The sequence below is a fragment of the Rhincodon typus genome, chromosome 19 (assembly GCF_021869965.1).
Source record: "Rhincodon typus isolate 14 chromosome 19, sRhiTyp1.1, whole genome shotgun sequence".
Lineage (NCBI taxonomy): Eukaryota > Metazoa > Chordata > Chondrichthyes > Orectolobiformes > Rhincodontidae > Rhincodon > Rhincodon typus.
The window spans coordinates 32,022,963-32,035,797 of record NC_063350.1 but is presented as its reverse complement, the minus strand read 5'-3'; the positions used below and the strand labels follow the sequence as shown (position 1 = coordinate 32,035,797).

Sequence of the window (12,835 nt, the reverse complement as noted above, 5' to 3'; positions counted from 1 at the left end):
CAAAATGGTCTCCAAGCCTCCATTTGGTCTCACTGATGTAGAGGAGGCCACATCGGGAGCAGTGAACGCAGTAAACCAAGTTGACAGATGTGCAGGTGAACCCCTATCTAATGTGGAAGATTTGTTTTGTGCCTTGAATGGAGGTGAGGGGGGAGGTGTCGGGGCAGATGTAGCATTTCCTGCAGTTGCAGGGAAAGGTGCCGGGGGGTGGTGGGGTTAGTGGGGAGTGTGGCGCGGATGAGGGAGTCGTGGAGAGAGCGATCCCTACAAAAGGCAGATAGGGGTGGGGAGGGAAATATCTCTTTGGTTGTGGGGTTGGATTGTAGGTGGTGGAAGTGGCGGAGAATGATACGTTGGATGCGGAGGTAGGTGGGGTGATATGTGAGGACAAGGGGGATTCTGTCTTTATTTTTATTGGAGGGAAGGGATGTGAGGGCAGAAGTGCGGGAATCGTAAGAGATGCAGTTGAGAGCATTTTCAACCACCGGAGGGGATGTTACAGTCCTTGAAATGGGAAGACATCTGGGATGTGCGGGAGTGGAACGCCCCATTTTTGGGAGCTAACAACTAGTTTGTTTGTTATAGTAAGATATAGAACATATGGCACAATAACTAGTAACAACGTCAATAAAAAGTCAATGTATGCATCATGGGATTGACTCGTATTTTATACTTGTCCACTCCTGGACATACAGAAGGATTTTGTTCCCAAGAAGAAGTCCTGTCTTTCCGTTCTTCTGATGCAGATCAGAAGTCCTGCTTTTCCACTTCTAGCCTTATTTCCTCATGCTTTATGGAGAAAATAAGTTGTCTGAACATTGCTGCATGATATGAAAAATATATTGGTGCTGATTTTCTTTGTGTTTGAGATTTTCTTTCGCTTTGAGCTTTGCTGAAAAGTTTTAGATACTTCTTGCTGGTCTGTCAATAGTTAGACGCAAGAGAAGGCCATTTATCCTTTGAGCCTGCTAATTAATAAGATCATTGTTGATCTGGTATAGTATTAACTTCACTTTCCAGCCTGCTCCCCTGTAATCCTTAACTTCCTTGCTATCAAAAGTCTAACTCGCCTCTCTGCCTTGAATAAATTTAACAACCCAACCTCCACTGCTTTCCAGGCAAGAGAATTTTATATACTAATCACCTCTGAAAGAAAAATGTCTTCTATCCATCTTAAAAGAGAGACCTTGTAGAGAAAACAATCTCCCAAATGCATCCTGTCAGCTTTCTTCAAATTCTGATATGTTTTAGCAAGACCATCTCTCATTCTTGTAATCTTCCATTGGGGATATGTCCAACCTGTTCAAACTTCCTTCCAAAGATGAGACAGTCATTCTAGGAATGAGTTGAGTGGACCTTCTCTGAACATCTTTGCACTTCATCTCAGGGTAAGTTATAACCATTTCCAAAATGCTGTTATTTATACACTGAATCCATGTCGATCTCTTTAAGGTAACACACTTCAACATCACTGCAAAGTTCTTCAAAGGCCAGTACATTTGGAAGGATTAATTTGGACATTCTGTTTGGAAAGTTGTTTTCAGACAAGTCACTCTAAACCACTTGACTTATTTTTAGATAGTTAATGATATTAATTGCTCCAGTCTTCCATTAACTGTGAACTAAAGAGCTTGTCTCAAGTCCTTTTCTCCAGGTTCCTATTTATGTCACTCATCGTCTCTTATACCAAAGGGTGCTGACTGACTTCACTTCTTAAAAATATCAATATTGTCTGTGTGTAGTTTCAGAGCATTGATCAAAAGGACAAAGTGAAGCCCAGCCACACTTCTTTGGCAATCCTCTTGTTCACGATGCATTTCCATAGCTTTCTGGGGCATTCTTCCATCACCTGCATTCTGGAGCTCTCTGACACCTTTCATTGCAATGTTGTTGCCAGGCCACTTTGTATTCAGGAACAGCCACCCATCTCAAAGAAATCTACAAAGTAGGAGTAGACGTAGGTCATTAGGCCCATGATCATTGCTGATCATTCAGTATCCTATTCCTGTGGTTAGCTATTGCTGCTGTCCTCTAAGAGGTTATTGTTCCAAGTATCCAAAGCAGTATATTTATTTTGCAGGGGAATGGCCACAGGGCCTCCTGCACTATCTGCCTAGTCCTCCATCTCTGCCTGGTGGTCATCTATTTCCTCCCCGCCTGTAGAATCTTAACAGCCACTGCTCCAACTCCAAAACTCAGGCTTCCAGGAGCTACAGCTGGTGACACTTCCTGTACAAGTTTTGGCCGTGGGCACTGAAACTGTGCCAGACTTCACACACTGAGCAGAAGGAGCACACCATGGTGTGGAGCTCTCCTCCTCCTTGAATTACCTCTTCAAATATTATTCTAAGCCCTTCTTCTCTGGACCCCTTCACTAATGCCCTTACAAACTATAAACCCACACTAAGGATCTTATAACTGATAAGCAATTAAAAATAATATAAATACTCACCCGATCTTACCCAGTCAGCTGCTTGCTCTTGCCATGTGGCACTTTTCAAATTCTGACATTGCCTTAGAAGCTCTGCCTCTGGATTCAGTGAAAGATCACTGTGCTACTGCTTTTAAATAGTGTTCTGCTCAGCTGCAGCCCACCTGGTAAGCTCTCTCTTTCTGGTGCATTGTGCACTGAGTTCTCAGGCTCTTAGTTTGCTTTCTTAATGTTCACTAACTTTACACCTACGTTGGTACTCACCACATCTCTGCCTTGCCTTGCCATGTCATGCCTTTTATTGCAGACATATAGCCAGGCAGATTGTCATATTTGGCAGCATTGAACAGTCAAGGGTTAGTATGGCCTGTCAAGGGGCCTGGTCCAATGTCAATCAGGAAGGGTGGTGAGACAGCCCAAGTGAGTGAACAGAAAACACAAAGGGCAATAAGGATAAGTAGTTTGAGCAGATGTGGTTGTGGCAAGTTAGTGAGGGAAGATGCTTAGCAGGAGTGTGAGGTAGTAAAGACAACAGAATTAAGTTCTGAAGCAGAGTCATATTAGGCACGAAACAGTAACTCTTCTTCTCTCTCCAGATGCTGCCAGACCTGCTGAATGTTTCCAGCATTCTCTGTGTTTGTTGCAGATTTTCAGCATCCATAGTACTTTGCTCTTTATCACTGTCATATTGGCATGAAATGCAGATTGCATTATGTGCTCTTCCATTGCTTTGCTACATAATCACAGTTTTTGGTTATTCAGAATTGACAAAAATTGTCTAAGGCATTTGGAATTGGTAAAATGGTAATTTGTGTCATGGTTGTGTATGTACTCTGGACAACAATCGGACTTCCTTTCCCCAGCATTTGCCATCTTGGAAATGAGGTCGAAAGACTCCAAGGCTGGTGGGGCATACTGAAAACAGTATCTACAGGATGGATGATAAATCCCCTCATAGGAACAGATGTCAACCTGGATATGATTATGAGAGGCTAAGTGGACATTTAGTCAATATAGTGACATATGGAGGTGCCCCACTTCTAATGTGTTTTTTTTCCACTTCATTTTTGAATCTTCACCACATAGAAATGGGAGTGCTTGTGAAATCAGTAGGTGTTCTTTTGGCTGAGCTGCATATAGGGCATTGGGAACAGTGTAAGGCAGCAAGCTTTTGAAGTAGCAGACAGCAGGCTATGGCCCCCTGCTGTGAAATCTGCACAGTCTAGTTACTCGAATTTTATTTGCTTAGGTCTATTCACATGCTAAATAAAATGCAAAAGCCATAAGATTATTCTAATCGGTATAATTTGACAAAGAAAATTTGACAGACATGTTCAAAAACATGAAAATAAAACCAAGAACTGCAGATGCTGGAAATTGGAAACAAAAACAAAAATTGCTGGAGAAAATCAGCAGGTCTGGCACAATCTGTTTGGAGAAAACAGAGTCAATGTTTCCAGTGCAGTGACTCATCATCACTTCTCCAGCAATTTGTGTTTTTGTTCAAAATCATTTATGGTTTTGATAGAGTAAATAAGGAAGAACTATTTCCAATAGCAGAACAGGAATCAGAGGGTGTGGTTTTAAAATGATGAGCAAAAGAACCAGAAAAGTCATGAGGGAAAATGTTTTACACTGTGAGTTGTTTTTGTGATCTGGAATGCAACATCTGAAAGGAAGGTAGAAGGAGTTTCCATGGTTACATTAATGAGGGAATTCAATGAATATTTGAAGGCAAAAAAAGAATACAGGTCTACGGGGAACAATCAGGGAGTGAGACTGATTGGAAGGTTTAACAAAAGGCAGTGGGCTGCATGGTCTCTTTCTGTACTTGATCACTTTTTATCACTTCTGTTAAAGCAGTAAAACTAATATCAGTCCACTTGGGGTTAATATACCCAGTGGAAAAGATTGCTTGTCAACTTCTATCTTTTATAAACTTGGGATGAAAACAAGCTTGTTTTTGAGTAGGTGCTCAACATGAGGAGTGAATGATGAGTTCAAGTTCCCCAACAAAATTTAGTTGGTTTTGCCAGAATTGAAACTAGTCATCAATATAGTGATTTATGCAGTTATATATTTTTCACATAAACAAAGCTAAGTTAAACAGAATGCAGTACATTGAAACAAAATTCCAATACACGGGAATTGCTGTTTATTTTGTATGTTTCAATTCTGAAGAAATTAATTCCCTTATTATGGATTTTTTTTCAATGGCTGACTATTTTCATAAGGGTCAATCAGATGACTGGCTGTTAATCAGCACATATTAATGTGTTTCAGATAAGTTGTTCCATTAATCAGAGCAACTTTGGCTTTTTCTTTGGTAACTTTTGAACATCAGCATTTTCTAACATCTGAGATGCTTCATTTTAATTTTTTTGTCAGACAATAGATTTGGTTTAAAAACGGCACTCTATTTGTCATCCAGAACTATTTGTATTCCCCAATCAGTAATCAGATTTGTAAATAACTAAAGATCTAGAAGCAACCTTTCATTCCCTTCCACAACTAAATGAAAGTGAAGGGACTGTTCTCAATCTTGTTTGTCTGTAAACAATATATCTCAAACTAATGGATGCATTTCAAAGAAACCTCATACACAAGGGAAGGGAAGAACTGATCAGCTTTTGGAGCAGATGCAGATCTGCAACCAGACCCTGAATGCATTCGCTATGTAATTTTAATCAAATTGAGATAATACATTGTGGCTTACCTATGCACTGTACTGATACCTTCTTCACTTGCATAAATATTTTCCTTTTGAGATAATTATCTGACCTCATGGTGAAAAATTTGGATTACTGAGTATGGGAATTGTGAAGTGCGGACAACCCATGTCCAATCCAAATAGAGATAAACATTATGCTGCCTAATTATTAACACGATGACTACATGCAACTCATTGCTGACTGATCAAGTCATGCTGCAGCCCAAGAGAAACAGCAAATATTGACATATCGCAGCAATTTTCCCCAGAAATTGGTTCAACATAAACTTGCCTGATAATACTGATCATAGTATTTTCATCAATCTACAATGCAAATGAAATTCAAAAGCATCTGACCCAAAGTTTCCAATTTTAGCCCTTCAAATACCACTGTTGGGGGAGGAGCTGAGAGCCCTTAACATATATTCAATACAGAATGATTAAGAGAAATTGTTGGCAGAACCTGTGCAATCCAAAATGATAAATTGTGCATCAAATCAATGTTAGAATTCATTTGGTGTTGTGATATTCTGAACTTTGTGCTTCGATACACGTTGCACACGTGGGCTAGTGTCCTTTCATTTGGGGTCACTACACAGGCTGTGCCAGGGTAACAGCAAATCTTTTTAGATTCAGACTTCTGTAGTACCAGCACCAGCCAATGAGCCAAATTTTGTGATCCATGTGCCTATTGGAGAGTGCCACCTGCATGCACTTTTTGCTGGGTTTTCAGATCTGCTGTGCGCAAAATCTTCAGGCTTAGGGGGCGGCACAGTGGCTCAGTGGTTAGCACTGCTGCCTCACAGCATCAGCAACCCGGGTTCGATTTCACCCTCAGGCAACTGTGTGGAGTTTGCACATTCTCCCCGTGTCTGTGTGGGTTTCCTCTGGGTGCTCCAGTTTCCTCTCTCACTCCAAAGATGTGCAGGTTAGGTGGATTGGCCATGCTAACTTGCCCATAGTGTTCAGGGATGTGTAAATTAGGTGGGTTATAGGGGGATGGGTCTGGGTGGGATACTCTGATGTTCGATGTGGACTTGTTAGGCCGAAGGGCCGGTTTCCACACTAGAGATTCTATGAGAAAACTTTTGAATTCATGAATGCAAAGTGACTGGAAAACCTGCAGTGTATATCCAATTTTCATATCTTGAGTCGCGATGTTCCCTGCTAACAAAGGAAGACAGAAAATGATACAGATTAATATTTCCATTATATATTAAGGAACAGTGATTGGAATCAGACTTCAGATCACCATAATTTAATTGATGAATGTTTAAGTTTAATGTTTATTACTTCATGTAAATGTTAATTGAATCACAGGATATTTATTTTTTTAACCAAACATCTATTGCATTGATTTTTACAATGTTTTTGGTAGCGGGGGGGCAGTATTATATCATTCCTTCCTATTTATCCCACCTGGATTACTACATCTAGTATTCCATGTGAACTAGTGCTAGTGGAAATCTCCATATTCGATGTTGATTTTGGGGTAAAGTCGACTGCAATAGACATTTAATGCTCCCTTCTTCAAATTTACAGCTTGCATTAATGAATGCCAAAAAAGTTAATATTGCAAGTTAATATTAAATATAGAAAAATAAAACTATATAACACAAATGATGTATAAGACAATAAGCATCACTTCTGTTCATCAAACTGTACCAAGAGGAGTAAAGGATAACTAAAGAATTAGTGGCGTTCTAACAGTTGTGTGTTTTTATCCTTTGAAATAAATGTTTTGCTATACATGTGAAGTTTTGTTCAACATTTGCTAGTTAATGAAATCTGGCTACTCCATGATGACTTACTGAAAGCTGTATTTTTAACTTAGTGTCCATACACCATTGTTATTATAAAGGTGGAACAGATTTTCTGGAAGTTTACTAATGGCTTGTGACTATTACTGAATGACATTTGTTTGGACTTAATGATTCATCACATAATAAATTCTTAATTTTTGACCCCAACGCATAAATGAGGAGGAAAAGCAACAGTGATGTTACCAAACTCTCTATTTCAGAATTGTGCTGAGTTATTAAAGATGAATATTTCTCCTGTGGCAAAAATTATAACGGAAGAATGGGATTGATGACAATACTATGATTTGGTGTTAACAATTTTTAAACAATGTCTTCTTTAGCATCCTTTTAATGATATTGAAAATGGCAATGATTCAGTTAAGAATTATATGTTATTTTAAATTCTATTTTGTGCATTAAATCTGAGTGTCTAAGTATCTTTAATATTTTCTTTAAGATCTTCACATGCAAAAACCAAGGCTGAAGCAGCAGATCAGGCTTCACAGGCTGCAAGTAATGAATCCAGTATTGCAAGGGCAACCGCCAAGGAGCTGTCTCCAACTTTTTACCAGCCAGGTATTTTTCTGATTTAAAATGCTGTAAATTATTCTGCAAATTTGATGATTCTTCTGTAGGGAAAGAGGGAACTGTTAAATAAATTATCAGCTAAATATCCAACAGCTCAGTGGATAGAATGCTCACTCTCCTTGCACAGCTTTATGATGGTGAAGGAGGTTATCTTAAAGTACAACACAACCTCGGTCAGATGGGCCAATAAGCCAAGGAGTGGCAGGTGGAGTTTATTTTGGAAAAATGTGAGATGTTGCATTTTGGTAAAGCAAATCAGGACAGGACTTATACACTTAATAAAAACCAAAAGAACTGCAGATGCTGTAAATCAGAAACAAAAACAGAAGTTGCTGGGAAAGCTCAACATGTCTGGCAGCCTCTGTGAAGAAAAATCAGAGTTAACGTTTCGGTTCTGGTTAATGTTCTGAGGAAGGGTGACCGGACCCGAAACGCTAACTCTGATTTTTCTTTACAGATGCTGCCAGACCTGCTGAGCTTTTCCAGCAACTGATAAACAAAGAGACTTTTGGGTGCAGGTTCATAGTTGATTGAAGGTGGAGTCAGAGGTAGACAGGGTAGCGAAGAAAGCATTTGGTACACTTGCCTTTATTGGTGAATTCATTGAGTATAGGAGTTGGGATGGCATGTTGCAGCTGTACAGGACTTTGGGTAGGCCATTTTGGAAATACTGCATTCAATTCTAGTCTCCCTGCTATAGAAAAGATGTTGTTACAAATACATAGTTATTACTTGCACTCAGATTAGAATAAAAATGATCTACCTCCAAATGATATTTTTCAAATGTACCCAGATATTTACTTGGGTTAATAGTGACAAATGAAAAGTGATTAATGAAATTTTTGAATGGGAAATCTGGAATATATGGGCTTTCTAAGTATTCTACAGAAGTTAGCTGCAAAAATAATTTACTTTCTTGTGAAAGAATGGGAAACTCAATTTTTGCTGCAGAAAGTGGGAAACTTCTATTTCAGCTGCAGGTAAAGAAATCCTAATATAGCCGCAAAAGCACAGAAGAACACTCCAATAAGTAGTATAGGTAAGCAGCAGTGCTTTACTGCACAGTCAAAAACCTTTAAGCAAAAGAACCTAAAACAGCATTGCTAAAGAGTAGATTTGATGGTCATCAAGGCAAAAAAAAACAGTATTAATTATACCACAGAATTAGATCTGGCCATTTTGTCTCTTTGAATAATGTCAATGTTACAGGATGATGTGGAAGTGCTGGTGTTGGACTGTGGTGGACAAGGTCAGAAATCATACAACACCAGGTTGCAGTCCAGCAGATTTATTTGAAAACACAAGCTTTCAGAGCCTCGCTCCTTCTTCAGGTGTTAGTGGTATCAGTCACAGAATTTATAAGTAAAAGATCAAAGGGTCACACCACTGATGAGGATGTATTAAACAAACTGGAGATGCTGTTAAATCTTTAATCAATTAAAACCTTCTAACTGATTAATACGTACATGTAAATCCCCAAATTCCTTTCAAATCACTACCCTGAGAGAATTAATTAATTGCACTAGGATTAATTTTATCAGAATATAATTGATCTTAGGGTAAACGTCCTCCAAGGTGGACCTCAGGATACACAACGCAGAATCGCTGAGTAGAGGCTGGTAGCCAAGCTCGGCACCCATGGGGACAACCTCAACTGGGATCTTGGCATCATGTCACTATAGAGGTGACCCCAACACACTATACTCTATACACTCACACACACATTCATACACACAGATCCTCTCTCATACACGCACTGTCTCTCAAGTGCACACACACACACATTCCCCCTCCACCCCACACACACACACACACACACACTGTCTCTCCCTCCCACACACAGGTGCAAACACACACACACACACACACACACACACACACACACAAACTCTATCCCTCACTCTCACACATACACACACACACACACACACACACACACACACACACACACACACACACACACACACCCATCTACTCTCTTTGCCTCCCCGCACACACAGGCACACACAGACATATACATACACACACACTCTCTATCTCTCTCTCCCTCCCACGCACAGACACACACCCACACTCACACACGCTCTGTCCTACACACCACGTGCACACACACACATACATATGCGTATACGCACTGTCTCTCACACCCACACACTCCCTCTCCCACACATAGACACACACCCACACTCATACACTGTCACTCTCGCGCACACACACACACTCTCTCTCTCTCTCACATGCACACACACACAAATCCGTGGGGTGAATTTGTATTTGCAGACACATTCTATTTTGTTCAAAGTGCACACAATTTGTTGACATTCAGTCAATGTGGCATTTTATAAATTCCTACTTTAGAAATAAAACCAGTCTGACTCCAAACCGAAACACAGATTCTAAACAAGGCCTCACACCTAACATGCATTGTCTGACCTAAAATGTCACCTTTTCTTTACACTGATAAAACCTTTAGTTTCTCAGGACTGTGACTTGAAAGGAATTCGGTGACATATTACTCAATTAAAACCATCTAACTGATTAAAGAGGTAACAGCATCTTAAGTTTGTTTAATACAGTGAAATGACCCTTTGATCTTTTACTTATAAATTCTGTGTCTGATACCATTTCACTAACGCCTGGAGAAGGAGCAAAGCTCTGACAGCTTGTGTTTTCAAATAAAATTGTTGGACTGATTTCTGACAATGTTAGAGCAGAATTAGTTGCCGGAAATTCTTGCTAACATCCACAAGGAGAGGATAGGAGAAAGCGGAAAGGAGATATAGGAGAAGAAAAGATCAGAGGAAGAAGAGGGAGCAGATCAGAGGAAGCATGATTTCTTTTCATTTTAGTCAAAATTTTGGAATACGACCTTCTGGCACAATTTAAAAGTGAGTGCATGGTGAAGGGCAGCTCCTGGCTGGCAGATTTTCACCTGATGCAGGATTTGGTTTTTAAAAATGGGGTTGGTACTAGGAATCTCAGGCAGTCTGGACAGTGGTGAGTACTCTGCCTCTGGTGAGAAGGAAAATAAGGAGGTGAATTTCAGAAAATGGTGTGAGAAATATCACTGGACTTCACTGAGAGAAACTTACCAAAATTAAGACTTAATTAAAGTCTGGTAAAATGTAGCCTTTTTGTTTTCCATCTTTTATTAAAATATCTCATAAGACCCTTAAAACATGTGGGGAGATAGGCCAGTCAGCCCATTGTGTCTGCTCTGTCATTCAATGAGATCATGGCTGATCTGATAACCTTTAAATCCACTTTGCTGCCGTTTCCCCATAACCCTTGATTCTCTTACTGATTAAAAATCTGTCTCTCTGTCTTGAATATTTTAACAACCCAACTGTCTCTGGTAGAAAAAATTCTAGAGATTCACTATCCTCTGAGAGAAGAAATTCATATCTGTCTTAACTTTGACCCCTTGTTCTGAGGTGACCCCTTACTCTGAGATTTTGCCATCTGGTGTTTGCTTCCCCTTGCGGGAGAGTCTCTCTCTTAATATTTATCCTACAAAGCCCCCTAAGAATCTTATTTATACATTTCAATCAGGTTGTCTCTCATTCTTCTAAACTCCAGTGAGTACAGGCCCACCTGTTATTAACTGTGTCATACAGTTAATGTTTGCATTTTACTTGGACGCTATGCTTCACCTTATTTCAATTCAAGACTTAGTCATCATAAATTAAAGCTTTTGTGTCTCCCTGACCCCTTTGTTGTTTCTCTCGATAGCGTTGGTTTCCACCTTTGTACGTGACAGTTTACTTTAGACTGCATAAGAGATTTTTTTTTTAGTCCACCACGTTCCATTGCAAAATGTTCATTGATCAGAATCCCTACAGTGTGGAAATAGGCAATTCGGCCCAACAAGTCCAAAACGAATCTCCGAACAGCATCCCTGCCAGACTCACCCCCTATCCTAACCCTGTAACCCTGCATTTCCCAGGGCTCATCTACTTAACCTACACATCCCTGAACACTACGGGAAATTTAGCATGGCCAATCCACCTAACCTGCACATCTCTGGACTGTGGGAGGAAACCGGAACACCCGGAGGAAACCTACGCAGACTCGGGGAGAATGTCTGTGTCAAGTTCGCACATTCTCCCAAGGCTGGCATTGAACCTAGGTCCCTGGTGCTGTGAGGCACCAGTGCTAACCACTGAGCCACCGTGTCACCCATGTTGTCAATCTTTTGCCCTTTTCATTTTGAGATTTGTTTTTTTAAAGAATCCAGAGGCGAAAGATAAATGAGATAAAGTGCTTTGTCCTGAATGCTATCAAGCTTCTATAGTGTTGTTGGAGCTGTACTCATCCAGGCAAGTGAGTATTCCTTCACACTCCTGACTTGCGCCTTGTAAATGTATGAACTTTGGAAAATCAGGAGTTGAGTTACTTAACCTGGGATTCCTAGCCTCGCACCCATTCTTGTAGCCACAGTATTTATATAGGAAGTCTTGTAAGATATGTGATTTATACATGTGTTAGTGCCATTTATTCTGGATTTTTAAATAGTAGCATGTCAGTTTTATTGTATCTATGGATTCATTTAATGTTAATTTGTAAGCATTTCTGTAAACATTTAAAAAATATCTTTAAAAATAGTTTGAGATGTATAGTTCGTGGAGGCTAATGGGAATTTGTTCATTTGAGAGTGTTTATGCAAGCGAAGAAAATAAATAGTTGTACACTATGCTTGCAGTGTAGAAGGTCAGACATAATTCTTTTTTGATCAGAAGAAATGTCCATAGCTTGGAAAAAGCTTTTTGGGTTTCAACTTGAGCCGTTTTCTTCTTGGCTGAAGCTGGATGTGTAAAATAGTTATACGTAAAGAAGGGAGATAGTTTAGAACTGTTACACAATAGGTTACTTCAGTATAAGAAGTTTGATTTTGAAGTTCCAAACCAGAGGTATTTGGGTATAACTTTGAAGGGGTTATTCAAAGCTGAAGATGTCTACACTCAGTTATATGAAGGGTCTAGGAAAAGGGGATCAGGTTTTCCAAACCAAGAATTGAAGATACAGCTAAGTCAAATCCACTCTGTGATAGCGAAGCGAGTTTTCTCTGGTATTTGAATTTTCAAGGCGTTTTGTTAGGATTACTGAGATTGAACTGACCATGTATTTTGAGATCCTTAAATTTGTATCATATGTAAATAATTTGGTTTATTCTATTTTATCTTAATTTCTTTTTGCTTAATAATCTGTTTTGTTGTTAAAACCAAATCAAGACAACATTATTAAAACAAAAGAAAATAAAATATGGTCTATATTGCCATCCCACAGTCCCATTTTCTACTTGGG

At 39.6% G+C, this 12,835-nt stretch overlaps 1 protein-coding gene across 2 annotated transcripts in view; it reads left to right on the top strand.

Annotated features, from left to right (window-relative positions):
• Positions 1–12,835, top strand: part of jph2 (junctophilin 2) — a 100,928-nt gene that overhangs the window by 62,917 nt on the left and 25,176 nt on the right. For both annotated transcript variants that reach the window (XM_048608397.1, XM_020532630.2), the window contains exon 3: positions 7,401–7,519. In XM_048608397.1, the coding sequence (XP_048464354.1) occupies positions 7,401–7,519 (119 nt within the window). The remainder of the gene's footprint in view (positions 1–7,400; positions 7,520–12,835) is intronic.